Source organism: Punica granatum, chromosome 4 (genome assembly GCF_007655135.1).
Source record: "Punica granatum isolate Tunisia-2019 chromosome 4, ASM765513v2, whole genome shotgun sequence".
NCBI classification, from domain to species: domain Eukaryota; kingdom Viridiplantae; phylum Streptophyta; class Magnoliopsida; order Myrtales; family Lythraceae; genus Punica; species Punica granatum.
In genome coordinates, this window is record NC_045130.1 from 35,020,907 (window position 1) to 35,036,226 (window position 15,320).

The 15,320-nt window shown below is 39.3% G+C and overlaps 3 protein-coding genes across 4 annotated transcripts; 2 read left to right on the forward strand and 1 right to left on the reverse strand.

Annotated features, from left to right (window-relative positions):
• Positions 1-1,992: 1,992 nt before the first annotated feature.
• On the reverse strand, positions 1,993-4,186 carry LOC116202280. 2 transcript variants are annotated; one of them, XM_031533781.1, is made up of 6 exons: positions 4,009-4,186; positions 3,603-3,719; positions 3,212-3,482; positions 3,000-3,111; positions 2,591-2,755; positions 1,993-2,202 (listed from the first exon to the last, which is right to left on the reverse strand). In XM_031533781.1, exons 1-6 carry the CDS (start codon positions 4,105-4,107, stop codon positions 2,166-2,168), a joined length of 801 nt encoding a protein of 266 aa, XP_031389641.1. In that variant the 5' UTR covers positions 4,108-4,186; the 3' UTR covers positions 1,993-2,165. The 2 variants fall into 2 exon arrangements, with proteins under 2 accessions (XP_031389641.1, XP_031389640.1); XM_031533780.1 differs by having other exon boundaries at positions 3,212-3,485; positions 4,009-4,180.
• Positions 4,187-5,179: 993 nt separating this feature from the next.
• LOC116205301 (heat stress transcription factor A-4b-like) lies at positions 5,180-7,374 on the forward strand. Its single transcript, XM_031537864.1, has 2 exons — positions 5,180-5,794; positions 6,152-7,374. Exons 1-2 carry the CDS (start codon positions 5,576-5,578, stop codon positions 7,229-7,231), a joined length of 1,299 nt encoding a protein of 432 aa, XP_031393724.1. The 5' UTR covers positions 5,180-5,575; the 3' UTR covers positions 7,232-7,374.
• Positions 7,375-12,188: 4,814 nt separating this feature from the next.
• On the forward strand, positions 12,189-13,800 carry LOC116206043 (F-box/kelch-repeat protein At3g23880-like). The gene has a single exon (XM_031538774.1). It carries the CDS (start codon positions 12,372-12,374, stop codon positions 13,482-13,484), a length of 1,113 nt encoding a protein of 370 aa, XP_031394634.1. The 5' UTR covers positions 12,189-12,371; the 3' UTR covers positions 13,485-13,800.
• The last annotated feature ends 1,520 nt before the right edge of the window (positions 13,801-15,320 follow it).

Genomic DNA, 15,320 nt, shown 5'->3' on the forward strand with positions numbered 1-15,320 from the left:
TACTAAAGGTTGTCCTGATAACCATATATTAACATATATTTATGTTGTGTATGAATATATACTAATATAAATAATTTTATTTTGATGTTAATATTTATTTATGAAATATTATTTTTTATTCAAAAAAATTTGAGATTATTAAATGATATCTATACATATGATAAAATATTCTCATTTATTTCAAATATATTATATTATATAGATCATAAAAATTAAAGAAATCAGGAAATTAAATTTTATGATGATAAAAAATTTGAGATTATTAAATGATATCTATACATATGATAAAATATTCTCATTTATTTCAAATATATTATATTATATAGATCATAAAAATTAAAGAAATCAGGAAATTAAATTTTATGATGAGATAGCTTTAAAATATATTTTATTAAAAATGATTCCGAAAAACAAAAATTCATAAAATCTAGGGAATTTCTTATATATCTATAAAATATTATCTAATCTATTTTTCAAAAATAGATATCTACAAAACAGTATAATTCTTATGTACTTTTTCTTATTGTATATACTAAAAGTTGTCCACATAACCATATATTAATATATCTATATTATGTATGAATATATAATAATATATACTTATTTATGATGTTAATAACTCATATGTACTTTTTCTTATTATATATACTAAAAGTTATCCACACAACCATATATTAACATATCTGTATTGTATATGAATATATAATAATATATATTTATTTTGATGTTAATATTTATGTGATGAAATATTATTTTTTTCGTTTTAAAAATTCAAGATTATTAAATAATATATATTATAAAAATTTTAAAAAAGAAACCATATCTTATGATGAGATATCTTTTTAAAAAATAATACAGAAAATTAAAAAAATTTAAAAAAAACCTAGAAAACCCCATTTAGAAAATTCATATTACATTCAACGAAGATCACCGTATTATTCAAAAGATTTTATGATATTTTCGATTTAATTAAATGAATATTATTTCAGAAAATTTTGTTGCTAATTTTATAATTGAGTATAATTTTAAAATTTAAAAAAACTCAAAAAATAAGAAAATTTCATTCAAAAATGGAATGTTTTAAGGCCATATGGAACGAAATATTAGCTTTCATATTAAAATATTCAAGATTATTAAATAATCAATAAATTAAAAAAATTAAAAAATTAGATTTTATGATGAGATCTTTTAAAAAACCTAAAAATTTCCTTTAGAAAATTCATATTACCTTCAATTGGAGATTACCATAGTATCCAAAAGATTTTATAGTATTTTCGATTTTTTAAATGTAATATTATTTCAGAAAATTTTGTTGCTAATCTTATAATCAAAGATAATTTAAACTTTTAAAAACTCAAAAAACCGATAAAATTCCATTTAGAAATCGAGCATTCTGAGACCACATTTGACTGGACCCATCCCGTACCTTGCTTTCATATATATATATAGATATAGATAGTGACCTGGCTTCGTTCTATCTTTCCGTAGTATTGGCTTACTATATATATATACAGTGTTAATGCAGATTAAAATCGAGATAAAGTTCCTCATCGTTCCCTTGACCTTTGGATAGAATTACCAAGTTGTTGGTAAGTGCGCCTCGGCCTGCTTTGATCTACCGGGCTGAAAAACCCGTAGTTGGGCCTGTTCTACATAATACATATCCGTAATCCCTGCAGAAGGATGAGCTTCCTTGGGAGACTTATCTGCAAATTGTTTTCGAGTTTTTGTAATATCTCAGCATTTTCAGGTAATCATATCTACTGAAGAAAAAAAGCCCTTTGTATGATCAGTTTGGATATGCTAATCTTCATAGAAGTGGAACTCATTTGTTAACACAGAGAGTCGCATCTCGGGTTGAAACAAAGCACGAAAATGCTAGAGAAGTAAAGTTGAAGGCATTTTAAGAATTTCCAACATTGAGTCATTATACTTGCGGTTCTTTTCTTGTACGTTAAGCAATGCTGAATATCCGGAGAACCAGCTTGCAGGTGCGTAATATGACGATATCTTATTTCAGGAGCTAATAAAGATTATAATGGCAATCAAGCCTATGAGACTACAAGAAGAAGTAGCTCAGAGCATATGACGTCCACTTGTAATTTATGATTATATAATGTCTTTACATACGGATGAGTACATATATGACTGTATTGTAGAGTGTTTCAGAGTTTCGGAACAATGACTTGGAGGAGTCCATCCCTGCACCGACAGGAGAAATACCAATTATAAGCATGAACATCTTCTTGACAGTAATTAGGATGATTCGACAAAGAGTTTAGTCGGAAAACTAGCAAAAGTTTCTGCTATATATTAACTACTTTTGATAATGCCATTTTATCTATTGCAGACTATTGTGAAGATTATCAATTTAGGTCGTTCCTAGAGGGTCGATCAATTTCATATATTAGTCCTGAAGGGAGATTTATAGTATCAACTGAAAGTTACCCGGACACACCACTTATCAATGATTGTGGCCTTGGGATCTCTGGTAATAGAGCATTTCAATCGTCATAGCAATTATACTTGCTCTGCGTGCTTAATATTGAACAGTCATAGAGATAAATTGATAAAAAGCTCTTTAACTTACGCAAATTCAGCCAAGACGTTGTCCTTGTTCACGCCATTTGGAAGGGGCCAGACAACCTGGTAGGGGCCTCGTTGGATCTCTCTCCTGTGGTACGAAGATAGCAAGTCGCTGGAGAAGCCTGCCACTTTCCAGCTCTGTATGGATCGTTTTCCCACCACGATCAAACTGTTTCGACAGATCAGAATTAGGCTAGAAACAAGACCACTCAACTGAGAAGCTTGTTAATCGCACCTGGATTGATCAATCCCTTTGCACTCTTACAATTCGTTCTGAAAAGTTAAAATGGAACGAATATGTATCTCCATAACATAAAATTTTTTATGCCGTGCCATTAGATTTCCATTTTCATTCCTACGGAAGCATTCTGCATTAGGATGATTAAGTACTACAAGTATACGTGACATCTTACTTCCTGTCATTGACTTCCACCCGAATATCCTTGGCGCTAACACCGGGAATTTCCACGGTGAGAATGTATCCTTGCACAGATTCTCCTACATCCATCCGCGGGGACCACTTCCCTGCACCACGAGAAAGCAAAAACATTCATATGATATCCAAATTCGCTATCATGGATGAATAAAAACTACGCCAATGAAACAGTGAATTATTCCAACTAACCTTTCTTTACAGGCGGAGGTACTTTCTGCTCGGAAGTTAATCCCTTTGGGCGGCAGCTTCCGCTGATTCTTTGGTTCGGCCGTGCAAACTGAGGCGGTGGCACTGGCAAAGTCAGGCTGCTGCCCTGTGCCAAGGGCTGGACTAGGCCCATTCGTGGCACGTTTGGGTCCATCCGCTTGGGCCGAGAAAACAATGGTCCTCTATATGCATGGCAAGAGCTCTTGGAGCCGAAGCACTTGATGCCAGCAGCAGGCTGAGCCGAGCTAATATCCTGCTAGTAACAGAGAGCAACCAATTAGCCACTGGAAAAGTGATCCCTGAAAACATACGCCACCTTTGGAAAAGAAACATGAGTCGACTATGTTCCAAGAGGTCTCCATTTTCTCGATACCTGATCGGTTGCAGAAGCCCGCCGCATGAAACAAGCTTGTGCGCTGGAAGCTTGCCTTGCAAACAGCATCCTGTTGTCCCATCTCCGAGTTGTGGAGTTCAAACTGCCGCTGCAGTTCTGCGATAAGGACAAATTAGAACAGAGGCCTGTGGACTAATGGAACATAGGATACGGTTTCAGCATGCAATACGTATCACTTCAACTCATTGCACAGCACAACTATATGTGGAAAATCATCGATAATGACATCTAAATTGCCAAATACCCAAAAATCTTTACATGTTAAAGCGTGACAATTGCCCCATCCATCACTCGGATTACTTGGCATGTTAATCTCATTTTCCTAGAACTATATATGCATCACTTTCTCAGCGGCCAAACCGGGAATTGCGAAGCTCGGTCTTACCACGGGAAGGATGTGCTGATGACTTGCTGGAACGTCTTCATCGGCAACGAAATGACCGGCTATGGTGGTCACTCTGCGTCTCGCAATCGCGGCCTCCATTGATAAATTGGTTTTGAGGAATCCTCGAAGTGGATAAATTCTGGAGAGTGCAAGGCGATGGAATATAAGGAGTGGGGGGAGCGAGCTCCGCGTGGAAGATATTTGTTAATGGATGAAAATTGATGGATGTCCCATGGAAATATCTTAGGATCCAAGCCAAAATATCATTCTTTAGATACATTTTTTGTCCACGTGGAACAATTGAAATTCTTATATTTATTTATGTTTTGCCAAGACAGCTCAAGCTTGTATGATAATGCCATAAAATAACCTAAACATGTGGTCCACCCCAAGAAAATAAATATAAACACGAAAGAGAGAAACATGCCCTGTGATATATATCCTCAACTTTAGACTTAATACCAAATAGTCCCTGCAAGATTCTAGGCACACCTCATGTAATCCAAGCTTCTTATAATTCTTCATCAAAACTAGAATGTTTTTCTTGAATCCAATTAAACTAGTGGGCATCTTTTTGATTGCCGTTACGTCATATCTCATGTGACTTAAGAACATCTTTTAAAGTCCTTGGGACTCGGAAAAAAGAAAAAACTTGATCAGGTTGTTGTTATTATATTCTTCTTTAAACAAGGTTCTATATCGAATCGATGACTGTTGCCAGCAAGGATCGAGAGGGGTGGAAAATCAATATTTTGATTGAATTCAAAACGAGCAAAAAGAGTCTAATCGAAATAGAATTATAGAAGAGCCAAAAGCAAGTCCCAACTCCAAATAATATAGGGGTTGAATTAGAACTAATATATTGCAAGCTGGCCGTATTGGTTACAACGCAATAGCAGAGGGACCAAAAAGGGACAAAAGGAGAAAGGCGTGGATCCCTATTGGGCTTGGGCTTGGGCTTGGGCTTGGTATACACATGGGCTGGGCCTGCCCCGCTCCACCAATGTGACCGCGTACCCTCAACGGTCAACGGTCACGAATAAAAACAAAGAAAAAAACAAGACATCGGCGACGACTGGTCAAAGGTTTTTTTTTTTCAACACATAAACGGGTGAGAGCGTTGAAAATTCAGACCGAATCGACCAATCACCTACATAAAGCTTTGCTTGGTTGGGTTGCTCAGAGAGGTCGAACTTCCCATTTTCCCATTGCTTCCCCCTCCAAGTCCTCCCATTCACATTGGCTCTGCTCCCTCACCTCCTCCATTGAAGCAGATCACTCATCTTATCCCCCAATTCCTCTCCGCCGATCCTTCGGTTTCGGTCTTTCGATCGGCTGCTCCGATCTTGATCCATCCTCCGCTGTTCTTGCACGGCTCTGACACACCCCGAAGAGCCCAATTCGCATAGCTGTATTTGCTTGACCGTTGACCTGGGGGTGTCATCGGGAGAACTCGGCTTCGGTGGTTCACTCGGCTCGTGGTTCTGGGGATCGGGTCCCTCTTGGATGTGAAGACCAGGATAGTTGGAGGAAGGAATCCTGTCCATCCCCTGACGTTTTCATCTAGATGGAAGCAGAATCGCAGAGCAAGGCGGTTGCGCCGGCCCCGTTCCTTACCAAGACGTACGACATGGTCGACGATCCTCAGACGAACTATCTCGTGTCGTGGAGCGACAACGGATGCAGCTTCATCGTGTGGAACCCGCCGGAGTTCTCCAGGGAGCTGCTTCCCCAGTACTTCAAGCACAACAACTTCTCCAGCTTTGTCAGGCAGCTCAATACCTATGTAAGATTCTTAAGTCAGTCCTGCTTAATTCTAGGAAACAGTATGAAGAGGCAAATTACTCGCTCGTCCCGATTGAATTCGATGGCTAGTTTCTCAATTTGAATTTGCTGTTTCTACTAATGATCCGAGCTTAGTCTTTTGTCTTGTAACTCTTGTTTGACATCTTGAGAATGTTACATATAATCCTACCACAATCCAATTGTTCTACTTCCATATGGCAGAAAGTCAAAACGGGAAAATATCACCCTCACGCGATTCGTCCTTGCTTATTTTCTTTGGTTTGTTCATTCATCATGTTGTCATAATTCGCAGTTGGTGGATTAATTGTAAAGGGTGATCTGGGCTGTTTTCGAGCAGGGATTCAGGAAGGTGGACCCGGACCAATGGGAGTTTGCGAATGAAGAGTTCATAAGGGGCGAAAAGCATCTCCTCAAGAACATTTACCGGCGAAAACCGATCCACAGCCACTCACTGCAGAACGTCCCACTGCACGATTCCGAGAAGCAGATGTATGAGGATGAGATCAAGAGGCTGCAGAATGAGAACTCGCTTCTCCAGTCAGAGCTTCAGAGGCACCGGGGAGAGAATCCTGCCAGCATCGAGATCCAAGTACAGTTCTTGGGAAAGAGATTGCATGAAATGGAAAGTAAACAGGCCCAATTAGTTACATTCCTAGTCGAACTAATGAGAAATCCTAGATTCCCATCCACTCTCGCGGATCAATCTGATGACCGGGGCAAAAGGCGAAGGCTGCTTGAACTCGACCAACTAGAACTTAACAACAGTTCGAAGGACAGAGGGGCTGCCCCGTTGTTAGATTTGAACTCAGTTGAGAAGTTGCAAAATTCTTTGAATGTATGTGAGAATTTCCTACAAGGTGTTGGACAGAAAATGGCCGAGGAAGAGAATGATTTCGGTTCATCATCAAGGCCTCCACCGTTAGTTATTCCTACAAACAGAGAATCCTCCGGAGATTCCGAAAGGAACATCCACACCTGGTCTCCCCGATCGCCTCCATCTTCTTCTTCCAAGGACGTTAGATCAATGTCGCCGGAACTTGGCGCATCTCTTGATCAAGTAGATAGCCCGACCACATCATCAGTCTATCTCAATGTGGACATCAGTCTCAAGTCTTCAGTGATAGACGTAAACTCGGAGCCCTGCAATAATAATATAAGCGAAATCGAGAAGAATCTGAGCGAGCAGGTGAGGGAGAAAATCCCCGGGGCCCCGCAGGAGATGAACGATGTGTTCTGGGAGCAGTTCCTAACAGAGACACCACGACCATCCGACTCTCAGGAAGTCCAGTCTGACAGAACCGATGGGACCGATACAGTAAGCAAGCCGGCTAGCCATGGCAAGTTCTGGTGGAATGCGCACTACGATATTGACTTCATAAAACAGTTCGGGAGCCATGCGGTTGACGAGAGGACGTGAAGCCGGTTCATTTTCTTTCATCTAATTTATATCTGATATGCATCTTTTAGTGTAGGATTATAGAATCAAGTATTGCTGGACATATCTTCTGCTTTGGTTTACCAATATTATAAAACATATACTGCTGATTTTATATTTCGAAACATAGCACGAACTATCTAAGCCGTTAAGACTTACCTGCCGGAATCCTCTGCTTATGACACTGCCCGAATAAGGTCCAGGGGAGTCCCACCATCCATGGCTCGGTCCAATACGAGACATGTTGTTGCCGTGCTACCAAGACCGTCTGAGTAGCTCGAATTTTGATAAGATAACAGGTCGTGTTTACACCGCTCGTTCATGGCCTCTGTACTCAATGTTGTATTGGGCCTAGCATGACGACTCGCTCGGCATGCTTTGCCAATAATTTGAAAAAACAAAAACTAATTAATAAACAATTAAGAGAACACACATGATTCATGCTCTAAAACTTATTTTAAGCTGATCTATCCATCAATAATTATAGTATGTCCAATTCTTCTTTTATATATTTAATACTAATCAATAACAAAGGTGTAGCACGAGATCATATGCCCTTATAATTATATTTTGTTTGATGCATAAGATAACGCAATGCCGGGCATCTGTGCGCAATTCTATAAGGAATCACGTTGATAAATAATGCCTCTCTAATGACATTGCATATTTTATAAACATCAAACCACCATTTGTTTATGGCCATTTCCAATTTCAACTGTTACCTCCGTCCGAAAAATCTGGTCAATTCGAAAACCTCAGCTGGCCAGCCTGTCCCTGATTCATCCGCCCCGGGATTTCAATTTGTTTGAAAAATTGGGTTCGAATGTGATTATATCGCTTTCCTTAATTTCATTTGAGTTCGGTTTTGGTTTCGATTTACTTAATTTGAAAACCCGAGCTAGGGTGCAGTTCTTTCTTAGAATTTGGTAAATTTTACAGGTCCTGAAACTCTTGACCCGACTAAACCAATCTGATTTTGTGATGCCCAAGAGATTTCGTGGTCTAAGGCGAAAATTTAATATGAGGCCTCAAATTAATATTTAGTAAAATCAATATATAATTTTATTTTTAGATGTGATGTACTTTTTCTTGTTCTTGTCAACGTTATTATATATCATATACGTATTTTAAACTGTTATAAATCATAATTAATAATCAATATAAAATATATTATATTATAGATGTATATGATCGAGTTAATTGAATTTAACTAATAAAGTAAGTAGAAATATATATTTATATCATATGCGTAAATATATATTTCAAATGGGCAAAATTTGCTAAGTTAGTTTAGCTTCCATTGGCATCGTGGACATGAAAGCCGAGCTAGTGCCTTGTAACCGAACTTTCTCCCAGTGATATGACTATAACGCCTGCGTTCTTCCCCAGCAGAGACAATATACGTAAATGGGGCCTAGCTACTCCATCTCTGTATCCCTGTGAAGGAGATTCTGGAATCACGGGGAACTCAATGGATCCCGAAGGGTTTGCAAAATGAGTAGTGTGAGCTGCTTGGACTTTGGAGAGGTTTGCTTGTGGTTAGGCTGTATCGGATTTCATCGCAAAGCTTCGATAACTAATTCATACACCATTAAATCTTTGGCTCACTAAGGATGTGTCCATTCGTTCGGGGTAAGGAGAGGCAGGAAATCTATGTTTCTGGTGTGTGAGGTAGGACGACTTAGCGGAATGCTCAAAACATGAAATAATTTCCGATCGGAAAGCATGCTCGTTTTCTGTTTGAGATCTCAGCCTTACAAGGCCTTTCCGCAAGGACTTGGAATTTTTCGGGATATGATGGCAGAAGAGGGTATCATGAAGAAAAGTTGCATCAAAAAGGCGATTGCGGGGCTCGTGTTTGTTTTCGAGAACTGAATTCACACTTGTTACTTCAGGAGGACACAACTGTGATCATACATACGACGAAAGCTTAGGGCATCAAAAGATTTGGGTACATAAACGGCTCAACTGTTGGTGGGAAAATTATATCATATGATTACTACAAAACTTTTTAAAAGTAACACTTTGGGATAAAATTAAAAATGGCAGTAGTTTTGTACAAAACCTTTTTATTTTGTTAAAGTGATGGACAGACTATCAATTTTCGGTCAAAATAGTCGAGTTACGTTGACGTGTCACCTTTGAGGATGTACTCCTATGTGGCTGTTGATGTTAATATAGGAAAAAAACAAGAACACGGGTGGTCAGAGGAGGAGCACATTCTCGACTGGTAACTAAGATATTTCATGTTTGATATTTAGCGAGATTACTTGTGCCATTTATTAGCTATTAGAATTTTTATTTCGTTATATTAGGTCAACGAACCTCTTTTACAATCGAAAAGAGAGAGAGAGAGAGAGAGAGAGAAGGGGGTGGGCACCTCCGTCAGCTACCACTCCCTCAACCTAGCCGCTGGCTCAGACCTCATCGACGACCTCGGCGTGGAGCGGTGGTGAGCGCGTGGACAACCCCACTTGCTTCTTTGTCAAGATCTCGGTTGAGATATCAAACTGGTTTGAGGAAAAAAAATCGGCCCAGACTCATTTGAACGGGCCTGTTTGAAGCCCACAAATATATGATTATCATAATGAAGTAAGAGCGGGAATTGGAACAAATCAAGAGGTACTTCTAAAAGTTTTAGCAACGTCTTTCTCGTAAAGCAAGCAGACACAACAGTGCCCAACCATCTAAGATCATTTTGCTCGCTCAATTTCACTTTCAGTAATTGCAAAGATGTTCCAGATTCAAAATCTCTCTTTAAGAGGCATTTAAATTTGGAGGAAATAAGTGCACAATTGATATGAGAGAATTGAATTGAAATCGCTACTATAAGATGATTATGTTTCACATGTCAGTTTTATTAATTCTCTTTCCATTTGCTACATGACAAAGCATGATATGAGTAAAATCCTTCAGCGAAAGAAAATGATAATGAGTAAAACTAACACGACTAGCGCGACATGTTACCGGCTTTCTAGTTTATTTCTCACTGCTTTCACATTCAAATTCATGAACATATGTTTTCTTTTTCTCCTTTTTCTTTTTCTGAGAAAGAAGTTACTAACATGCATAATGGCTAATCACCAATCAAGTCATCATGTACAACCCTCGAAAGGGGTTTTAAACAAACGGGACTTAGTATTCCCCACAATGTCCCACAAAACAATTGAAGATGCTCCTGATGGAGAAAACACCCAAAATAACATAAGAATCCGCATTCAAGCCTCTGTCACAGCCTCTTACAATCAGCAATAATCAACATTGAAGATAGATTTATGTAGATGAACTCCAAATGAAGCCGTAAACAATTCTAGCATCAAATTCCACCGTAGTGAAATCAATTCGTAACTCAAGTGCAACGGAAAGGCCATTACCGATCGCCCATAACTCGATCCGTGATGATGTTTCGGTTGCACTCGAGTCCACTCCCAAGCACAAAAGAGACAAAAAGGAAACTTCAGCCTTATATAAAGAAGGCCTAATTACATAGAGGTACAATTTTTATTTTTTTTCGATTACAATAGGAGGTTCATGACCTAATATAAGGAAATAAAAAGTAAATCTAAATAAAGGAACACAGGTAGTCCCACCGATAAGATTCGAACTTGGAACATATACGTTACCAGGTGATGGTATTAGTCATTACATTACACCCCTTTCTCGAGATACAAAATCTTTAAGCTTTTAACACAATGTTTGATTTCCCAAAAAAAAGAAAAAAGGTGGAGGGAGGGTGGGTTGGGGAGGGGAACACTTTTCTTGTTTGGATAGGCTAATTTGAAGAAAGGAAAGGGAGACTAGAAGGAAATATAATCATTTCATTTCTCTTTCCTTATCAAGTTTTTAATTCCCCAAATTAGGTGGATTTGGAGGGAAAGGGAATAATTAAAACATTATAAATTTAAAAAGACTATTTTACTCTCATTTGATATAGAAGACTAAATTATAGAAAGGGATAGCCTAGTCAATTGATCCAAGCAAATTTTTCCTCCCCTTCCTTTCCCTTATTTATTAGTCCATCCAAATAATGAAAATTTATTACAAAGTGTAAGAGAATGTAATACTTCAAAACAAAATCAAAAAATTGAAATAATTTAGTACACAAAGTTCAAAAACGTTTCAATCTATTACATTTTGTCGATTTCGAATTTACACTGTTAGTCAATGATGATGTGGCGTGATATTCAAATAAATTTTTAAATTTTAATTGGTATAAAATAGATAAAGTAATATAAAATGAAACCGTCCGGAAGGCTATGGGTGGGTCAACCACGGCACTGAAGCTGTTGATCTCTCTCTCCGGCGACACTCTTCCTCTCTTATCTTTTTTTTTTTTCTCTCTTTTAACCCAACAAGTGATTGGCATGTATTATATTATATTATATTATATTATAAGTTATGCTAGTTATATTATATTATATTTTATTTTATTTTATATGTAAATGGATGTGATCAAAGCCTAACAAATGCGTCTATCGGGGATGGATTCACGGGACTGAATAGGTAGTCGCCCTTTTAAATTTTCATATTTTAAAGAAATTTATGCATAATTCTTTAAATTTTAATAAAATTTTTTATATTCACCCTCATAATTTAAAAAAATTATTTTATAATTCGCCTCATCGAGAATCAGTCCAAATCCCGTTGAATTCGAATCCTGCACTCCAGCCTTTGTCAGCGGATTGGCCTGAATAACATTCTGTTGTTTGCCGGACTGGACCTGAGTTGCCCTTGTATCTACTGAGTTGATCCCGAAGTTGTTCCCACAACTCCTTCTCGTGCAACCGGAGGATTTCTCTCAAAATTATGCACCACAGCATCCTCTCCATCAGCACCAAGTATCGCAAACCTTGAACGCCCCCGCAACTGCCTTTCCCTTAGAACCACCACTAGCTGTCTTTCACCCCTTAGGTGGTGATAGGTAGTGAGAGGTGATTGGAAATTTGCATTTATTTAAAAAAAAAATGGATGGCGACAGATGTCGGGAACATTGCTTATGAAAGAGACAGATACAATGGAAGCAAAGCAAAGTGCTGGAAGGAGTTGAGATGTATTATTTAAGTGTACGGATTCTCCACTACCAAATGCCCAACAATTTTCGACCTTTGTCATCGATGGATTGATGATGATGGCCATGCCGGATTCTGCTTGGGAGCTTCCCCTTGATTTGACGGCCGAAATCCTGTCGAGGCTCCCCGTCAGGACCCTCGTCCGCTTCGAGTCCGTCTGCAACTCATGGCGCCGCTTAATCCAGTCCCCGAGCTTCATCTCCCTTCACCTCAACCGATCAGCCAATCTCGGCGACGGCGCTCGGTCTCTCCTCGTCAAGCATCGCTCTCCCGCCACGGATAAGCGCCTCATCTCGCTGCTCTCCGGCGACAGCCTTGAGATGGTTTCCCCTGTCGATATCCCTCGTCACATGTACTCGCCCAACTTGAAGGTCGTCGGGTCCTGCAACGGCCTCGTCTGCTTGTCTCACGACTGCTTCTGCAATTTCGGGGCGCCCATATTCCTTTGGAACCCTGCCACTCGAGAATCCCGGGCTCTGCCGAAATTCGCCATTTCCCCGGAAAATCTGCGTCTGCCAAAAGCCCGTTTTCATGTTGCTCATGGATTCGGGTACCATCACGCTATAGATGACTACAAGGTGGTGAGAATCGCATTCGAGTATTCCCGGAACATGGCTTGCTTCCGAGCGGAGTTGTTCGCTCTCAGTGAAGGTTTGTGGCGGGAAGTACCTGCTTTACCTTGCCGAGTTTATTCCCCGGGTTGTGTCGTTTTGAATGGAGTCCTATACTGGCTTGCTTATGACTGTGGCTCGGATGGTCTCATGCTCATCTTGTCATTTGATTTGCGGGATGAGGTTTTCCGTCGAGTTTACTTGCCTGATTTGGGTTATCGGCCGGATAGCTATTTCTTGAGGCTCACAGTGTATGAGCGGTCGCTCTGTTTGATGGCCTACAAAGACGGAGGACGGGCTCAACGCTGGGATTTGTGGGTGATGTATGGTGGAGCTGGGGAGGAATCTTGGACGAAAAGATCGAGTATCGGACCCATCATTCATAGGCCGTTAGCTTGTGGCGCGAATGGTGAGATTTTGGTGGCAAAGAGTGATGGGACCCTGGCTATTTATGAAGCAAGCAGCGAGACATTTGGATATCTACCCATTAAGGTGTCCCCGTATAGCCCGGATTTCCATTTTTATATCGAAAGTCTAGTTCCTGCCACAAGATAAGGTTCAGAAGCTGCTGTCGTCTTACCGACAGAGTTGAGATGGTGTCCGCAGCAGGCGATGGTCAAGCTCTTTGGTTCGTTAGGAGATGAGATCACTTTCACCGCGCTGCATACTCTCCGTGACTATCCTAAATGGCCTCTGCAGTTTAATGTTCCAAAAATGTTAAGAGTGCTAAGAATATAACAGATGCTTCCGAAGATTTTCTGAACTTTTGCCTCGTTTTTCTCATCTTTTACGAGTCCGAACACTTATGTCGATGTTTTACTTGTCCCGACATCCTCGGTCCTTCTATCAATATATACTCATGTTTCCTGCATATGATTGAATGTTCAATCCCTCAGGGCGACAAAATTGAAATCCTTTCCAGATATAAGACTGCCCTCAACTACAAGGTCACTGCTTAAGCGGCGTGCTGCCGGGGGAACTGATGATCAACATCCTCTCAAGACTCCCCATGAAATCGCTCTTCCGATTGAAATCATTTGCAAATTGTGAAAACCCTCTATTCATCTCTGAGCATGTCAAGCAGTCCTCCGTGAAAGGCAGCGCCATCTACTCTCACCTCGTGAAGTACTTACTATTCAGACCTCGAGAGTCGATACCTGATCCTCCGAAGTGGAAGGAGGTCCAAGGTGATCCTATCCTTATATTTGGGTGATGACAAGTTCGGGCAGGCGCAGCTTCCCGAATCCATGAAGAGGCTGGTGATTCGAAGAAGATTGTAATGTTTGAGGAATCGACCAGTTTTGATGTATCTCATTACACTTTAAACCTGGACGTGTGCCTTGACATGTAAGGTGAGGAAACCGCGAGATACACGCGATGTTTGGATTAGACTAGTGAAAATCGAACCGACCTTTGGAGATTGCAGGTCGGTGGCTTTGGGGATATTGGGAAACTTTCATCGATTCATGAAACAACAATCGCCAGGACCGCCTGACAGATAGATGGGGCCATGCTACATACTCCTGCAATGTTCGGCTGCTAGATATACGAGAATTTCCGCGGTGCATTGTCAGTTGGTGACGAGCTGTGGCGCCAATCTGTAAGCAGTGTAAAGGGCTGATATATTCTCGAGGCTGATAAGACATGAAGATGGAACAATTGACGAGGAACATCCAAGATAACAAAAGAATCGCAAGACGTAGCTCTGTATTTTTTGAGTTTGTCTCGTGTCGAATAAGCCTTAGCTCGAACCTTGTGAAACCTCTGGCACGGCCTATTATCGACATCAAGAATATATTTTTCTACAAATCAATTCCAAATAAAGGCGTGAACAATTTTTGCATCAAGTTCCACCAGAATATAATCAATTTATAACTCAATTGATCTGTGATGGCCTTTCCATTGCACCTGAGCTCGCTCACAGTTGCAAAAATAAATAAATAAATAAATAAAACCTTAACCTTATATAAAAGAAAAGAAAAGATAGATAAGATAAAGAAACTCCACCTAAAAATGTGGCTTATCTTTTTGGCTTCGCATGAATGCAATAATTAGTCCGTTAGGAATCCTTCAAAATGCAATAATTCAATTCATTTTACAAGAATTTAATTTAATTTAATTGTGTAGAATACAAATTACAAATGTCAAAAGATTCTTTTTTTTTAATGGAACATTTCGCTCCATTTGATTTTACGATCATATTTTTAAAATTTTAACTCTAACTCTATTCATTACATAACAAAATCAACAATATAATTATTACTTTTGCATTTTTCTTCAATTTTTTAGCTATTCAATTCAATTTTTAATATTAAATTCTCTCAACTATCCATTATTTTTTCCACAATTTAACAACATAATCATTAATTTTTCTCAACTATTTATTACTTT